Source organism: Euleptes europaea, chromosome 7, assembly GCF_029931775.1.
Source record: "Euleptes europaea isolate rEulEur1 chromosome 7, rEulEur1.hap1, whole genome shotgun sequence".
In the NCBI taxonomy this organism is placed as follows: Eukaryota; Metazoa; Chordata; class Lepidosauria; order Squamata; family Sphaerodactylidae; genus Euleptes; species Euleptes europaea.
This window is the reverse complement of record NC_079318.1, coordinates 29344988-29359241: the sequence shown is the minus strand read 5'-3', so window position 1 is coordinate 29359241 and position 14254 is coordinate 29344988. Positions and strand designations below refer to the sequence as shown.

Here is a 14254-nt window from a genome sequence, read left to right as displayed (position 1 = left end):
GATTCGGGATATGCCGAAGTCCGAACTCCCCCACTTCGGATCCATTCAATTCGGCGGGAATTCAAAGTTCGGAAAAAAATTCGGCCGAATAAAGCCATTAAAAACACAATCACGCCTTTCCGCGGCTCTGGGGGGGGGCATTTTTGGGGTTAGAGGTCCCAAACTTTCGGTAGAGCTTCAAAGGACGTTTATTGAAAGACTCCCCAAGTTTTGTAAAGATTTCGTCAGGGGGGGCTGAGATATGGGCCCTGAAAGGGGTCCCCCCCACCCTTAATGTGCATCTCTCAGCAGAGCTTGCCGCCCACGCACAAAGCTCCCAGCCCGACAACAGCTGAGAAATTTGCAAAGCAACTGCAAAACAACTGCAAAACAACACAACCTTGTTAAACAACACCTTTGCAACACAACTGAAACCTCCCCCCTCAAACCAGGGAGCGAGAGACTCGAGGGGAAACACACACCCCAGGCAGAACCGACGAAAGCCCCCTTTGGCTTCCCCCCCCACCCACAGAAACTGCTCCCTCCCCACACACACACAGACTCTGCTTTCCCCCCCACACACACACATACACAGGAGAAAAATTATAGATTAAAGCCCCCAAAGGGGTCTTACTGTGGCTGTCTTCTGTTCCATCAAGAGGGGCTGAAGAGGACTTGTAATCCAAGATGATTCCAATTAGGCACGGGACGTTTTGCTCTGGAGAAGATGCACAGGATCGGCTGACCCATTCATCCCAATAGGGAAAAGGGGAAAGGGGAAAGCCCATATCTCGGGACCCCCTGACCCAATGTTCACAAAACTTGGGGGGTATCTTAAGAACACTGGTCTGAAACTCCGCTCAAAGTTTGGGATCTGCACCCCCAAAAATGCGCCCCCTGCAGCCACGGAAAGAGAAAAGGGGGGAGGCGATATTTCTGCCCCCACTGAACCCATCTTTACAAAACTTGGGTGGTATCTTAAGAATAATTGTCTGAAGCTATGCTAAACGTTTGGGGGCTATATCCCCAAAAAAGCGCCCCCTGCAGCCACATAAATGGAAAAAGGGGGGAGGGAAAAGGGGGAGAGCCCATATCTCGAGACCCCCTGACCCAATGTTTACAAAACTTGGGGGGTATCTTAAGAAGCTTCATCTGAAGCTCCACTGAAAGTTTGGGTTCTGTACCCCCAAAAATGCGCCCCTGCAGCCATGGAAAGAAAAAGGGGGGGAGCCCATATCTCGGGACCCCCTGACCCAATGTTTACAAAACTTGGGGGGTATCTTAAGAAGCTTCATCTGAAGCTCCACTGAAAGTTTTGTGTCTGTACCCCAAAAAATACGCCCCCTGCAGCCACAGAAAGGAGCGAATGTGCACAAGCACCCCCCACACACACACAAGGATTTCGCTCTCTCTCTCTTTCTCCCTGGCCAGGCCGCACATCAGCTGATTCCTCCAGTACTCAATCCTGACTGATTGGCCAGAAGAAGACCCAGCTTGGCCACCGATTGGCCGGGGGAGGAGAATGCTGCTTACTGACGGTTATGCTGCTTACTGACGGCCCCGAATTTGCCGAATTTATTCGCGAACTCCCGAACTCGCTGAATTCGCCCCCCCCCGGTTGCCCGCCAGTTTTGAGTTCGGTTCCTCCCGAACTAAAAACCACCGAATCAGGGGAAATTCGGCTGATTTTCAGTTCGGGCCAAACCGAATCAACAGCCCTAGTCTTCGTCTTTTCCTGCTGCCTTCAGCTTTTCCTAGCATGACTGTCTTTTCCAGTGATTCTTGCCTTCTCATAATGTGACCAAAATACGCTAGCCTCAGTTTAGTCATTTTAGCTTCTAGGGTCAGTTACGGCTTGATTTGATCTATAACCCACTGATTTGTTTTTTTGCCAGTCCATGGTATCCGTAACAATGGTACATAGAGGGTTACAATGTCCCCTTATCTCATTTACTCTCACAACAGCTATGTGAAATAGGCTAGCCTGAGCCTAGTAACTTGCTCAAGGCTTCTTAGGCTGCAACCTTAAGAACATTTTCCTGGGAGTAAAGCACTTTGAATGAAATAGGAATTATTTCTGAGTAGACCTTTAAAGATATTGTTCTCCATGTATTCACAGTTGAGCAGGAAATTGAAATTATTTTAACTTTGCATTAAAATGTTACATATCTTGCAAGGTGCTATTATTAAGCTGGCATCATGCCTGTTTCATGATTTTGGCAACTTCAAATGTCTCCTTTATTTGAATTCTGAAGAGCTTATCAGAGACTCGGTCTCATTTCCTTGGATATTAAGGAAGAAGAATGTCTGAATATGCATTTCATTAGGATAGAAAAGATTGCACAGCGACAACAAAAGCTTATGCATCTGAGTAAACAGCTCCTGTCAAACTGCTACTATCATCCCCTTCCGTAACCTCAGAATAACTTTTACCTCCCTCCGGTTTCAAACCATGGCAAAGGCTTGGATAGCTGGACGTTACTCCCGAACACCATGGGCCTCTCGCCTATGTATTTGTGAGGCCGCTCCACAGGACCTAACTCATTACACCTTATTCTGTCCTCTTTATACAGAGCCCAGACTTAAATTCCCTGGAGCGATTCTAAAGGGACTAAATCTTTCTCCAGATCCAGAGAAGCTGCTCTTTCTCCCATCGGACACCAATCCTGATGTTTCCTACAAAGTGTCACTCTTTGCTTTAGCAGCTAAGAAAATCCAAGCTAAAGCTGTTTTTAATCAGGGAACTTAACATATTTAAATACTAGTTTCTTGTGGGTCAAACTGTTTTAAAGTTATTTTAATGTTATTTTGTGATATTTTATGTTATTTTAATGTTTTGTATGGTGGAATGTGATGGCCTTCGGCCACAGACAATAAACTTTATCACTCACTCACAACTGCTACTATCAGCTATCACCTGCAAAAACCAGGGGTGCTTAAACACCTTCCAGTTTGGCTCATGTCCTGTTCACCAGTTGTGAACAAAGACCTGAATTTTAAATAATAGTTTGTCAATCTGTCTGTGAGTGTTCAGTAGGGCTGCCAGGAGGGACTTCGATGCCATAGAGTCCAATTGTCAAAGCGGCCATTTTCTCCAGATAAACAGATCTCTATCAGCTGGAGATCAGTTGTAATAGCAGGAGATCTGCCACCACCTGGAGGCTGCCAACCCTAGTGTTCAGCAGGTTATTTGACTGTATTCCTTACTAACCATGCAGTACATCACAATTGGCTTTTCACACATGTGCATTCTCATGCAGTCGGTTGTTCTGTTATCCCCCCAACCTTGCTGCGTAACTGCTTCACTCAGCAGCAATTGTTTGAACAGACAATTAGATCACACACAAATAATTTAAATCAATAAATGTTGGGTTTCAGTAAAATCCTATCCTCAGATGTTCCTCTAAGTAGGCCTTAGTGATGCTAATGCTGATCAGTGATGCTGATCAGTTTGAATCAGCGGCATCTTTGTGCATGTGCAGTTTTGGAAAAACCGGCCGCAAACTGGTTCAGCAGACATTTGCGGCTACTTGGCATGACTGAGTGATCAACTCAAATGTTTTTGCAGTGAAATGTGCAGCATATCGAGTAAAAACAGAAACATTCCCTACATTTATTATATTTCTGTTTTAACAGCCCGCATTATTAATCTGTAGGAATGCATGATGGAAACACTTACATGAAAATGCTTGAAAGATTTGGAATGTCAGAAAACATCACAGATAGCTGTGTATCTTCTGTTCTCATCATTCATAGTGGAAATATGCTGTGGAATACTGATGAGTACTAGGGTTGCCGCCCTGACCTGGATGGCCCAGGCTAGCCTGATCTTGTCAGATCTCAGAAGCTAAGCAGGGTCGGCCCTGGTTAGTATATAGATGGGAGACCGCCAAGGAATACCAGGGTTGCTGTGCAGAGGAAGGCACTGGCAAACCACCTCTGTTAGTCTCTTGCCATGAAAACCCCAAAAGGGGTCACCATAAGTCGGCTGCGACTTGACAGCACTTTACACACACACACACACACACACACACACGGGTTGCCAGGTGCCCGGTGGTGGCGGGCAAACCCCCGGCAATTTGCCCCTTTGCCCGCTGACCAGCTGACGGTCGGCGGGCAAACCTGCACGCGCGTACACGCTACTGCAGGTCACTTCTGGTTTACAACCGAAAGTCCCACCTTGCGAGGGGCCTTATTTGAGTGGCATAAGGCCTCTCGTGAGGCGGGTCTTCCGGTTGTAAACCGGAAGTGATGCACACGCGCGTCAGCGCGTCCACACATTGCCGCGCGATCTTGAGCTGTGCCTTAAAAGTCTCCCGCCGGAGGAGAGGTAGGACCTGGCAACCCTAATGAGTACTGAAGAAGATATGATAAAAACAGTAGGCCTGAAATACAGGCTGCATATAAAACCACCAGTGTAAACTGTTACTGAAATATTCAATACAGTTGATGATATATATAATATAAATGACCAATAGACCATTCACATTTCGGCCTCTTGGACCTTCCTCAGTGGGCATATATATAAAACATGATTATTAAAAACACATCCAGAAATTAGAAACCCTTATATCTTGTGTGATCTGATGTAAAGTAGTAGCACCAATCATAGGTCTTTGACAGTGCATTTCTAAGGAGCGTTACTCCAGTCTAAGCCCATTAAAATGAATGGGCTTAGACTGGAGTAACTCTCCTGAGGAATGCACTGTAAGCATGGTAACTTGTTCACACAAGCATCTGTTGTAAAATTATCAATGTTTCCGGATGTGTATCACACCAACCAGTGTGATAATTTTATAACAGATGCTTGTGTGAACAAGTTACCATGCTTAAAGAGCTATGATTGATGCTACGACTTTAAATTGCTGAGTACTGAAGGAGACAAGGTTCTGTGCAGCTATAACTCTTAGTTTATGAAGACATGAAATTGCCTTATATTACATCAGACCATTGGTCTATCGAGATCAGTATTATCTACTTTCCAGGGTCCCAGGTCAAGATCTTTCACATCCCCTGCCACCTAATCCTTTTAACTTGAGCATTGAGGATCAAACCCAGGACATTCTGCATGCAAGGCAGATGCTGTACCACTAAGCTTATTATTAAGCTAATTGTATGTGTAAAGTGTATGTGTAAAGTGCCTTCAAGTCGCAGCCGACTTATGGCGACCCCTTTTGGGGTTTTCATGGCAAGAGACTAACAGAGGTGGTTTGCCAGTGCCTTCCTCTGCACAGCAACCCTGGTATTCCTTGGTGGTCTCCCATTGAAATACTAACCAGGGCTGACCCTGCTTAGCTTCTGAGATCTGACAAGATCAGGCTAGCCTGGGCCATCCAGGTAAGGGCATTAAGCTAATTACCCCTTCCTTATTATATGGTAACCTAACTGCATCATAATGACCACCAGCCTTGTTCCATACATTTTTATATTTGGATTTTGCTTTAAGTGTATTTTCGTATGGAGGTGTCTCTCTAATTTTACTTTAAATTTCATGTTCCTGGCTTTGCTATTAAAATGCTCAAAATAAATACTTTTAAAAATCTTGATTAAGTTATCCGACAAAGCTGATGGACAAATATGCCCTGATCTAGTTTTGTTTGTATGGATGTCTGTTTTGTGGCAGCTTCAATGTGCACGTGGTGCTTGTCTAGCCACAAGGCCATTAGTATGATGTTTTAAATTTCTTGTTACCCATGCAAGAGATTTTTATTAGACTGGAAGGGTAGGATGAAAATACTTAATAAGCTAACACCCATCCATTAACCAGATGCAGAGCTGTCTTTAAAGAACAATTGTTCATTTACGAGAGCTGTAAAACACTAGCTAGTGCCTTCCTTTCCCAACACTATTACACTATTTTCAAGGAAGTGAAAGTTTTCTTTTATTGGATTCTTTGCCTTGCACCACAGTGATACAATACGAGTTATTTTTAAAGCAAGTTTAAGAAAGAAATTTTAAAAAATATATTATTTTAATAGCTCTTCGCTGCTACTTTGCTCTTTGCATTGACAATGCTCATTCATAAATTCCATGCTTTTGTGCAACCTCAGCATAGCCTTATCTCTTTTACCTTTATTACTACATTGTGACTGCTAAATTAATATTAAACACATAACAGTAATAATGTTATCACAAAGGGGTACATATTTGATGTAGAAAATCATGTGTTCCACCAAGCAAAGGAAGGAGAAATCTGACACACATGCTCAGAGGTTGCATATTCTCCTGCATCTGCTTGGTGAACATGGAGGATATGGAGAAGTGCCACTCGTGTCCAAGCACACAACACCGGTTTAGAGAAACTGGATACATTAACCCTGATCTGGCTTCCTAGTAGAAATTCCTACATAGAATCGTTGAATTGTAGAGTTAGAAGGGGCTGTACAGGCCATCTTGTCCAACCCCCTGCTCAGTGCAGGATCAGCCTAAAGCATCCCATACAAATGTTTGCCCAGCCACTGCTTGAAGACTGCCCTCCTTGGGCACCACCTCCCTAGATAGCTGATTCCACTGCTGAACAACTCTTACTGTAAATATTTTTTCCTAATATCCAGCCAGTACCTTTCTTCCCATAATTTATACCCACTATCGTGAGTCCTATCTTTTGCTGCCAACAGGAACAGCTCCCTGCCCTCCCCTAAGTGACAGCCTTTCAAATACTTAAAGGTTGGGTTACCCTCATCCATCCTTGTCCCTCTGGAACAGGTCCAATCCAAATTCTTGAGAGCTGCCCCACACCTACCTCATGGTGTATCAAATGCCACAGCTAGATTGGAGGCAGGATTGGTGAGGGTGGAGGCAAGGGTTTGCGTGGCTTCTATCACTTTATGGCTTAAACTAAATCTTACCCCCAAGGCTTGCCACCCCTGTTAGTGCAGGATAAATTTCAATCAGCATGGCTAAAAGAGGTACCTAACAAATTGGCCTGGTTGGGCCTTTCTCCATCTTCCCTATTAGCCATGAGTAGGGTTGCCAGGTGCCCGGAGGTGGTGGGCAAACCCCCACCAATCCACTCCCCTGCCCACCAACAAGCTGAGGGTCGGTGGGCAAACGTGCATGCATGCCTACACACTGCAGCATGTCACTTCTGGTTTACACCCGGAAGTGCCGCATCGTGAGAGGCCCTATGAGTTTGAGTGGAAAAGGGCTTCTTGTGATGCAGCACCTCCAGGTGTAAATGCATCACAGGGGGCCTTTCACCACTCAAACTCCCACTCAAACTGGGAGTTTGAGTGGTAAAAGGCCTCTTGCAATGCAGCACTTCTGAGTGTAAACCAGAACTGACGCGCACGCGCGCTGTCTCATCTGTGCATGCGTGCATGATCCCCTCAGCTCTGCCTCAAAAGCCTCCCGCCAGAGGAGAGGAGGGACCTGGCAACCCTAGCCATTTGTATAGAACAAGCAGCAAGCTTTATGAAGCAAAGGGTAGAAGATATTGAATGCCAGGCTGACCTGGGGAGAGCACCATTCTTCTTAGCACCAGAAAAATCCAGATACCTAGTTACCCCTGCTGTATATCTTTACCACTTGGAATTTATCAATTGTAGAAAGGCCTCCACTCTGGCCTTCAGTTGCTCCTTATCCTTCTTGCATTCTTGCCCATGGAATGACTCTCATCATGCCTCTGAGTTAATTAAAACCTGCCCTACTAAAATCTAACATACACATCTGGCTACAAACTTCCTTGGTCCCTCACAGCAAAAGGAATTCTAGGAGGACATGGTCACTTCCCCCTAAGGTCCCCACCACCTCCACCCCATCTACCAATTCTTGCCTGTTGGTTAATATTAAGTCGAGTATGGTTGAGCACCTCATAACTTCTTCCTCTATTTGAAAAAGAAAGTTGTCAGCCGGGCAGGCAGGAAGTTGTGTGACTCTGGGCACTTATCAGAGTTTGTCTCCCAGCACACATCAGGGAAGTTGAAGTCACCCATGAGTACAAGGTCATGTTGCTTGGATACTCTGTGAGGTTGCTCAAGAGAGCCCCCTACCACCTGTGGACAGATCTTGTTCAGCATGGCTATGATTTGTGAAGGACGAGGGTACCAGCAGAGCCTGGTATACAAATGATTACTGGGAGAGGGGCTGGTCCACTTTTGGAGGCTGTAGAATGATATGGCTTGATGGGGAATGAGCATGCTTATTGCCTTTAGAATGCTGATAGCAGATGAGAGTCCACCAGGGGGGAAATGAAGATGTATATAGAATCCCAGAGGGTGACACTTTTCAGATGGAGGGGGGGATTTCCCATTCATTTATCCTCTACCACTCAATTCCCTGTGGTGCCTCAAATTTCAACATTATGATAACATAATACAATATAAAATTGAAAATATATATTAGGGTTCATCTTATTCTATGGCATTATTTTATGTGTCCCAATTTAATAACAATTCACGGACATATTTCCTTTGCTGTTTTCGACAGGGGCAACATCTTTTCGAGAAATTGCAAAATCTCTTGTCTGAAAACATTGAGATCAAACTGGTGACCGATATTCTTCCAGTGAAATCAAAGGTATTACACAACTTGAAAAAAAAGGGTAAGACCAGGTTCTTTGTGTTGCTTCACATTGGTATGAACATAAAAATGTCTTCTTTGCTCCTTAAAATAAGGACTTTTTCATGCACATTAAATGGCAAAGAATTGATCAGACTGCACTGCAAAAATAAGCACTATTAAACTCCACTGAGCTCTGTCAGAGAGTTAAGCACATTCTTATCTTTCCCATTTAAATAAATAAAACTCCTCAATGGTGTCTGGATCATGCCCATTGAGATAATAATAATAAATAAATTTTATTTGCAGCTAGTATGCCAGATAAAACAGAAACTGACCATGCAGAGTAGATGTTTACAATTAAGGCCAACAAAATTAGGAATCACCCAATTTTACATTTCCACAGCTTAAGGAAGTACATTAAGGCGATATAGCTTCATTGCTACTGCACAGTATTTTGTGACCTGGGTGGTGATTGGTGAGCTGTCTCCCAGCAGAAACATTTTGGTCCATTCACCCTCATCACCAGAGCCCATTTCCCTAATCAAAGGGTCAATAATATTGAAGTGGGCTGACTTGTAGAGGGGACATCTAAAAAAATACATGCTCAATGGTTTCCTGCTCCCCTGTGTTACATGGGCAAAGTCTCTCCACCTTGGGGATCTTCTTAAATATCCCTTCTAATATGGCAGATGGCAGGGCTGCACATCTGGCCAGTGTATAGGTCCTCCTATGTGTGTTCCTTTCCATGGAGTATAAATATGCAGCTGGTGATATGCCCACTGAGATTAAAGAAAACAGCAGTGTTGCTGGAATTAGAATTCTTCAGCATTAGGCTAATGACAAGCAAGCCAACTTGGAAGAGTGCTATTACACTGTCTGAATGCTATTACACTTTCTATATATATCGTAAAAGCCACCTCTGAACAACACAAATGCAGTGGTAATAGACAAATTACCTTCCTTCACTACCATTATGTAGGTACAAAATTGTGTTGTTTTGTCACATTTGTATCAAGTCTTCCTCCACTTCAGGCTCTAGCTGTCAACTAAACTGTTTCGTAGCCCAAACTCTTTAAACCAGGGATAATGAGCTCTGTAGGAAATTCCTAGGTACCTTATATCAGATATCCAGAACATCTCAAACATCTGAGGTAACCAGGAAATTCATGATAAGGGAATTATAGACATCTTTCCTATTTCTCAGCTCTTGAACTGTGTCTTGGTACAGAAGATCAGCTCAAATGTATGATCTGCAAATTTGTTTGGGGACTCAGACACAGATGAAGTCTCTGTGGATATTAATATCCTCAGGGACTTCAACACCAGGTTTAAGACTGGTGGAGAGTCTGATAGACAAGGAAGTTGGGAGGTTCAGCGACAGAATTTCTAATCCGTACTTCATCTCCAGCACCAGGTATATGCACTGAAAATGGAAGTCTGACTAAGCATCCAGGGGAAAGCAAATGAACTGTAACATTTTCCTCCCCCTAATGATCTAGTCTGAGCTGGTGCTCAACTGTGAGCTGTGGCTCAGTAGAAGAATCCGTGCTTTGCATGCTAAAGGTCCCAGGTTCAATCCCTGGCATCTCCAGTTAAAAGGACCAGGCAGAAGGTGATGTGAAAGACCTCTGAGACTAGTCTGGAGTCATATGTGTTCATGTGTGACAGGTTGGCATTCTCAGCCATGATCAAATTCTGGATAGCATTTGTTCCCCCATAACTAACCTGGTGTTCACCAGAAGCATCAGGATAGGTTGACATGATCTTGTTGTCTGAAAGGGATCAGAATGAGGGACAGACACTAAATATCTGACCCTCCTTCCCCTTACCAGGTCAATACCTGTCTCACACACACACCCCGCCATGTTCTTCCCCACTGCTGCTGGTTATTAAGCTAGTGGTGGTACCTTTCCGTTCTCCTGCAACCTCAGTATCAAGGGCCCTGATAAAAAAAAATGTGTGCAACAGAAAAGTGGTATAGAAATATTTCAGTATAATAAATAATAAATAACACGTACACAAAATTCTCACTACCAACCCCCTAAAAAACCCACAATGTTAAACAAACCCCCTCTGTTCAACCTCCATTCCTTGAAGTCCTTTTACTGTTCTGTTTTTAAGATGGGGGGTGCATTCTCCTATCTGCCTGAAAGTTGGCAGGGGGAAACCCATTGGCTGAGGGTGGAATCCCTGAGAATTCCATACCAAGTGGGATGGAAATTAATTTCCTGTTGAAACCAATGGAAAACGAGTGATTTCTTTGTAGCTTTAATTCCAATGTAAACGTTGCAATCCTAAACATGTCCACTTAGAGTCAAGTAGACTGAACTCTACTCAATGGGTCTTACACCCAGAAAAGTGTTCTTAAGATTGCACTGCTAATAACCAAATTCAGGTTATTTAAATGACAACCTGAATCTGACTCTGGTTTTTTACTCACTCCTTATAATATCTCTGTATTGAAGAGACTCCCCTCCTTCCTTACCCATGAAAGCTTAATTCCTACAATAAAGGAACAGCATGAGATAGAGTCTCAGAGGTGCGGCAGCCACTATGCCTTTGTGATAGAAGTTCATATGAGCGATCCAGAAAATGTTCTTGAAAAATATCCCCCCCCCCCCCAATTTAAAACAGGAATTTTTGAAGACATTTGCCATAGAACCTGTTTTTCACTGGGGATTCACACATGCCTGAGTATCCATTAGAAACATTGCTCATGTCTTTCTGTTTGGATTGGTCCTTTTATATTTTAATCTCTTTATGCTGAGTATTTTAATGGGTTTGTTTAAGCCCTTTTGAAATAGATGGCTGCCTGCAGCTTTATAAATTTAGGGAATAATCTGCATGTTTGCCCTAATAATTGACCAATAATGAATTCTGCTTTACTACCATTTTTGATAAAGAGCGCATGTTTCATAAATAGGGACATTTAAGACAATACGTTGATTTTATCATTTCTATTGCATTTATTCTGTTCAGATAGTAATTTGCGGAGGGAAACATCTACATATGGGTATTTTACAGCTGCCATTTTTAATTGAGAACATGGTACCACCACCTAACTGACTGGAAATTAGAAGACATCTAAAACTAGAACAACCTTTTTGTCATCTCTTTTCTCTTTAGGAATTGCATGCCAAAAAAAATGGTGTGGGATTGTTTATCAAGTGGGCTCCTTGGTTTCACCCGAACATATGAGGCTGCCTTATACTAAGTCAAACCACTGATCTATCAAATTCAATGTAGTCTACTCTGACTAGCAGTGATTCTCCAAGGAATCTGGCACATAGTCTACTACTACCTGATCCCTTTGACTGAAGTTGCTAGGGTTTGAACCTGGGACCTTCCCCGTACAAAGCATGTGCTCTGCCACTAAGCTATACCCCCCTTTCATCTCTTTATGTGAATACAGGGGGTGATTAGCATTTCATTGATCTTTAAATTCATTTCTTCCTCCAGCCACATGAAAAAAATGATTAGTAATAATCTAAATAATCATGCAGTTATTGTCATGGATTTACTGTTATTTGCAAGAACAAATCCCTTTGTTTTATGAGATTAAAAAGTTAACATTTGCATACAAAATCAAGTTTCTGCTTTCCATTGAAAATATATCAGTTGAAAGTCAAATGATTTCTGGATGAGCTTTTAAGAATGAGAAGCTGCTTTTTTCCATTTTCTTTTCTAGAAATGTATTATAGGCACAGATTTTAAAGGATTTTAATGTTCCCACATATATGTAATGAACATGACTATTTTTTAATTGTCCCTGTTTTATAGACGAGAATGTATAATCTCGCATAATTTTGTTGTTCCCCTGGAACTCTGCTCACATGGATAGCCCTTGTATGAGCAGTGTTCCTGCATAAATTGGCCTCCTGACATATATTTGAACTGATTTAGAGCCTTACAGCCCATTCCTGAGCTTTTGGTGTGTGCAGACAGCGAGGAGGAGGTGCCGCTGTGGTGCCTCCTAAGCCATTCCACAGCCTCCGACAGCTTGAAAAAAGCCCTTTCCAGGCTTTTTTTCTTTTTAAATGGGTTTTTTCGCCCCATTGAGACGAGTGAGGCTGTGCCTGCTAAAAAGCTAAAAAGGATGCCATCGGGGCCTTTCGCCAGCATCCCACCGGCGTAATGGACCATGCAGGCATTCCAGGGGGCGTTCCAAGGGCGTTCAGGGGGCGGGGCTGTAGGCCACCTCCTGTCCCTTATTGCCCCAGATACCCCAGCGGGGTATGCCTGCATGGTCCATTACGCTGGTGGGATGCTGGCAAAAGGCCCTGATGGCATCCTGGGGTGGTGCTGCCGTGGCAGTGCCAAAAGACCAGCATCCAGGCCTCCCCACCTACGTTGGGGCCACTTATGGTGGTGTAAGTAGTCTGGATGCTGGCATGGGGGGTCCCCACATTGGCACAGCCCCTTCCTGGTCTCCTGAGGACTTTCGTCCTCAGAAGTCAAGAACGCACTGTTAAAGTCCCTCATCTTATCTGAAATTTGAGGTGAGCGAAGGGACAGATAGTCTGAATCCACATGTTTTTTCCCATGGTCAAGTGTGGCATCCTCATCTAATGTGTCGTTTTGAATGGCAATTCCAGTCCATGTTCCACAGCAACAATTGCTTAGTCTAACATTATGTAATTTAGGGTCAAGGAAGTATGGCTGAATTGTGGTGACAAGAAATAGCAAATTTGTACAAAGCAAGCCTAAGTTCATTTTCTCCACAGGAGTACTCTACTCTTCTGCTTGTTTTGAATTAGTTATTCAGTTGTTTTGTTCTGAATTGATATGTGGTCATGTTCTTACCAGATTTAAATATTTCTCTTTCAGAAGTCCTCCTACTCTTTTGTGTATTATTTCTGTAACGTTATTTCTCAGCTGTGTGGGATGTTATAACAATTTAGAAGTAAATTATGCAGTCCTTAAGCCCCAATATAATTATAATTTATCGTGTCTATTAACATTTGATAATGAGTTGATAAATGAGAAAGACACATTTCTTTATGGGACCAGAATTTTTTTTCTATATTATTTGCTAGGTGCTGTGTTGTGTCTCAAAATATCTTTCAACGTTGTGCTTTTTGGGGATTGCAACAGCTGAAGAGCACAACACAGAGATTTGTCTTTCACATCCACAAAACAGTATCTTTCCCAGGCAGAAATGAAAAAAAAGGTTGTTTTGCTAGCCCCCCCCCCCCCCACTCACTGAGTTCGATCCTGACGGAAGTCAGTTTCAGGTAGCTGGCTCATGGTTGACTCAGCCTTCCATCCTTCTGAGGTTGGTAAAATGAGTACCCAGCTTGCTGGAGGTAAAGTGTAGATGACTAGGGAAGGCAATGGCAAACCATCCCATAAACATGTTCTTCCTAGTAAACATCATGATGTGATGTCACTCCATGGGTCAGTAATGACCTGATGCTTGCCATCACCTTTAGGAAACAGAAAAATATTAAAAGTGCAGTTTCTTGCCCCCTTCTCAAAGCAGGATCATTCCCATTACTTCCAGGTGCTGCTGCTGGGAAGGGAAAGAAGGCACTGGGGAGAGGGCTATCCTCCCCCCCTCCCTTAAAACTAGTTAGATTGGAAGCTGACTGGCTCTTCTAACTTTTTCCAACAGACAGAATTTGCAAAGCCACACAAAAAGGGAACCATAAAGGCTGTAGCAGATCAAAGAAGTTACTGTACTTAAGCCAGGTCAGCAGGACAGAGGGAAGCTGTCTTCCAAGTGCTAAAACAATCACCCAGTCCAAATCCAAGTGCTAAAACAAACACGGTC

The 14254-nt window shown here is 43.4% G+C and overlaps 1 protein-coding gene across 3 annotated transcripts in view; it reads left to right on the top strand.

Annotated features, from left to right (window-relative positions):
- Positions 1-14254, top strand: part of PLD5 (phospholipase D family member 5) — a 110266-nt gene that overhangs the window by 71745 nt on the left and 24267 nt on the right. For all 3 annotated transcript variants that reach the window (XM_056853058.1, XM_056853059.1, XM_056853060.1), the window contains one exon: positions 8407-8521. In XM_056853058.1, the coding sequence (XP_056709036.1) occupies positions 8407-8521 (115 nt within the window). The remainder of the gene's footprint in view (positions 1-8406; positions 8522-14254) is intronic.